General features: G+C 34.4%; 1 protein-coding gene and 1 pseudogene across 1 annotated transcript; both read right to left on the bottom strand.

The window, feature by feature from the left end:
• Positions 1-1307: 1307 nt before the first annotated feature.
• LOC112500452 lies at positions 1308-1990 on the bottom strand (annotated as a pseudogene).
• Positions 1991-2187: 197 nt separating this feature from the next.
• On the bottom strand, positions 2188-3023 carry LOC112500479 (putative germin-like protein 2-1). The gene is made up of 2 exons (XM_025103974.1): positions 2901-3023; positions 2188-2797 (listed from the first exon to the last, which is right to left on the bottom strand). Exons 1-2 carry the CDS (start codon positions 3010-3012, stop codon positions 2262-2264), a joined length of 648 nt encoding a protein of 215 aa, XP_024959742.1. The 5' UTR covers positions 3013-3023; the 3' UTR covers positions 2188-2261.
• Between the last annotated feature and the right edge of the window lie 1484 nt (positions 3024-4507).

Below are 4507 nucleotides of genomic sequence, written 5' to 3' on the forward strand. Positions count from 1 at the left end.
TATGAGCATTTTAAATTTCAAGAAAATATGTATCTTTCTTTTGAAAAGATCTTTTCTCATGGTAGATGAAGTTAATGAGCTGTTTGACAGTTGTTGAATGGTTTGATGCAGAATGATTAAATAGTCAGAATGATTAAGAAACTCTCATGATATAGTGCAAAATGAAAATAGTATTGTTTGGTAATTGTTTACAATGAAATTAGGGTGCTTAATGGTTAAGGGAGACTCGGGATACAAAATCAGAGGTTTTTAGAACCATTAAGAAGCAGACTTTATTTTACCAAACAAGATTCATCTTTTAATGATTCAGAGACTGCTTCTTAATTGAACTATTATGAGATAAACAAACAATCCCTAAGAGTCTTTAACATATTTTATGGCCATTTTCATGTCAAATTATCATTCCTAACATGTATTCTTGAATTTAGAACTAATTTTTTTTAGTGGAAAAAGATAATAAAAATGAAAACCTAATGAAAGATAATTGCACTTTAGTGCTTATTTTAATATTTTAGAAAGAATTTTGAAATAAAACTTGAAAAAATCATTTAAACGGCTAGAATTAATGTTGTACTCGTCTGTTGGTCGGGTATATGAGAATTAACAAATGAAATAAAAAGATATGTTAATCTGGTGATGCTAGTCATGGGCATGGACGGACCTACTATAACTGTATTATTCCTCCGTCGAAGAGTAAAAAATTTAGGTTCGTGAAAGGTGAAACCGTATTACTTTGTTGCATATCATCGTATGTATTTTGAAACTACAATGAGAACAAGTTTTATTTGGTAGAGTTGGTTTGCAAGACTTTTATTCCATCCCAAACCCAAGTTCGAATCTTGTTAGTGTCATTTTCTTAGTCAAATGGTGCCACCATTTGAAAAAAATGTTCTGTATATTTGTTTATTATAGTCAAACGGTGCTACCGTTTGAATTTTTTTTCTTATACATAGTCAAATAGTGTCACCGTTTGAAAAAAAAAATTATGGGTCCGTCCTTAGTCATGGGTGGTTGTGAACATGAATGATATCTTGCAATTTTTGGCATTGCGAGGTCACATATCTTCTTTTGAGAATCATATATTACCAAACGAGAACAATATCAACACATATAGGCAAAATTAAGGTTTTTTGACTGAGGATGACGATAATAAAGACCAAGATGACTTCAGTTTACCATGTAGAAAAGTAACTCACTCTATATAAAATACTGAATACACTTGTACACAAGGCTTAGAAACTTGTATACACTATTTCAGTAAACATGTTAAATGACTGAATTGCCACTAAATTAATGACCCATCTCGATTAGTGTCTTAGGACAACGTTCTTGTGCAGTTGAAAAGCTTTTACAAGGATGTCTTCAACGATATTTGGGTTAGAACCAAACACTGCATTTGCAATGGTGATGGCACCCGGATTTTGGCTACTCAAATATTGCAATGGCAAGGGCATAACCATTTCCGAAGGTCCTTTGGAAGTGAATTAGGCCTTGTGGGAAAACGGAATCATCATCCTTTTAAAGTCCTTTGGTGATGAGAGGGTTTTCAGGGTTAGATGTGACAAAACCGACTTCAGTATTGCCTTCTATGACTGTCAAGATTTCAGTGGCCCTAGGGTGCATGTGTGGAGYAYTAATACCCCATGGAGYAAAGTCAAATRGGCCATTAAAATTCCGAAAGTATCTGAGTCCTTGTAACTCTGCTACAGTCACAACGGTCACGTTAGACCCAACTGTATTTGATGTATCTCCCATAAGGTGAAGTCCACTAAAAAAGAAATCATCTGCTTGCACAAGCTTTAGATCTTTGCATAATTCACCATTGACGAATACTGTGAAAACAAACTTTCATATCTTTAGCGTTGGCCCATTTTGAACATTTCTAGATTATTTTTTCACCTCGTCTATTTGGTGCAGCAACACAAAAATCCCGAAGAGGAATTGGATCTGATGCCATAACAAGCGAACAACTCGTCAAACAAGATGCCATCGTTACTTGTTCGTTGTTGAACTTTGATAGCTCGAGAAAGATATGAGATGAAGTATGCAACTTGGTGATGTTTTTATAGCAAAAACAATGGAACATAAAAAACTAGTTCAGGTGATATGACATCTTCAATTATACTGTAAATGACGATTAATATAATTTATATTTCTTTTATTCACTGTTAAATATCACAACACATCGACAAACRTACAAATATCACGAAATTAAATGTTATAAGTTTAATAAAGCTGACATTTAAAGAACGCGTCAAGGTCTAGAATTTTGATTGAATTTGGCGAACGACCTTCTTGTCCACTTGGAAAGCCTTTGCAAGAATATCTTCATCGATATCTGGGTCAGAACCGAACACTGCATTCGCAATGGTAATTGCACCTGGATTTTGGCTACTCAGAGCTGCAATAACAAGAGCATTATCATTTCCGGCATTCCTTTGGAAATGAACTAGACCTTGTGGGAAAACGAAAACATCACCCTTTCGAAGTTTTTTAGTGATGAGACGGTTTTCAGTGTTAGATGTGACAAACCCGACTTCAATATTGCCTTCTAGAACAGTCAAGATTTCAGTGGCTCGAGGGTGCGTGTGTGGAGGGTTAATACCCCATGGAGCAAAGTCAATACGAGCCATWGAAATACCAAAAGTGTTGAGTCCTGGTAACTCTGCTACAGTCACGASAGTCACGTTAGAYCCAACCGCGTTYGATGTATCTCCCATACGGTGGAGCCCACTAAAAAAGAAATCATTTGCTCGCACACGCTTTGGATCTTTGCATACCTCGCCATTCACGAATACTGCGATAACAAAAACAAAAATCTCATAAGCACATACAAACACTACAAATCTTCAAAATCATTAACGTTGGATCATTTTCAACGTCCCAAAATSATTTCTTACCACGGCTTTTTGGTTCAGCAACACAAAAGTCCTGCAGAGGGCTCGGATCTGAAGCCATGGCAAGCGAACAACTCACGACGAGAAGGCCAAATAAAAACAAACGAGATGTCATCGTTGAGAAAGTTGGAAACTTGAGTTTTTTGATGAACTTYGGAATGGTGAGAAACRTATGACATGAAGTATGCAACTTGGTGATGTTTTTATAGCGAAAACAATGGAACATAAAATAMCATGACTTATTTTCATCGATAAGAAAACATAAGAAAAGCGTACCACAATGACAAAGTCATCAAATATGTCAACATCGGTTACATTCAACTRATTACGTTGTTCAATTCAATAAAGACGGATGACTAATGCACGTATGATYGGTTCAATTCAATTCATTTATAATYGTTTCCGTAGGTACAAACTTATTTACATCAAATCCTTCAGATAATTGGGTTTATAGGACGTCAAAATGTTTTTGTGTCCTAATAAATAGCTTTATAGACTTAATTTACAGAAACAAACAATAAAACATCATATTTATAGTGTTGATAATAAATATATCACTACTAAATTAAAGACTTTTGTCTACGGACTTTTTCCTGGGAAATCCGTYGCTAAAGGGTGATTCGTCACAAAACTGTGTAAAAGTTGGTTGGTAATTCAAATCAGTGATGGATTACCTAGATATTCTCTCTGGGTGATCTATTGGTATTTTCACGAAAAACATCAGATTCTACTGAACCGTTGGTATTTTCTGTTACGAACGGAAATTTCCGTGAATGATTTTTGTGGGTGAAAATCAGTCGTCTTGTGTTCATCCTTTATGTTGATGATATGATTAAATAGTGGATTTATTAGATTTTGGATTAAAAGCATTTTTAGATGACTAGAAGGATACTCGTGCAATGCATCGAGACACATTTCGATTTCAATGTTTCGTTGTGGTTTTATTCAGATATTTTTTAGAAGTGAAAGGAAATGAAAAAGAAGAAAAAATAAAGATAATTAATTTTACTTACAAATGTGAGAGGAAAAAGAATGAAATAAATAATAACAGTTAAAAATATTTATAAAATTACACATATATCCATCAATGGCAGTCTGTAAATTAAAAAAAGTGTATTCGTAAAAGTAACATCTTCCCTTCCTTTTGTCTCTTCTTCAAGATCTTGGAAATTTATTTTTCTTTCATTCTCTTTCAAGAATACAAATATATTTCCATGGTCTCTTGCGCAGTGGCGGATCGACCCAGGAGTTTTGTTGAGCGGTGCACCTTTAAGGTGGATTAAAGGCTCGCAAGTTGTTTGATGTGTTTTTAGACAAATGACACCGTTTCGAAGGACTTTTTTAAGTTTTTTTTGAAAGATTTTGAGAGATTTTTTTAAGTTTTTTGGTTTATTTCGATGAACTTTTTTGGGTTTTTGTGGTTGAGTTTTAAGGGATTTTTTGGCTGATGTTCCTATTATTTTCACTAATATCTAGAGCATCGCTCAAAATTTAGCGTGTGCACCTTTCATATCCAAAAAGTTTTTAATTTACTTGCGAAAATCAGTTGAGCGGGTGCATTTTTCATACCCAAATTCTTTTTACACTACAACAAAATCGGGTTCATAGGA

Source organism: Cynara cardunculus (genome assembly GCF_001531365.2).
Source record: "Cynara cardunculus var. scolymus isolate 2C chromosome LG 17, CcrdV1, whole genome shotgun sequence".
Classification (NCBI taxonomy): Eukaryota; Viridiplantae; Streptophyta; class Magnoliopsida; order Asterales; family Asteraceae; genus Cynara; species Cynara cardunculus.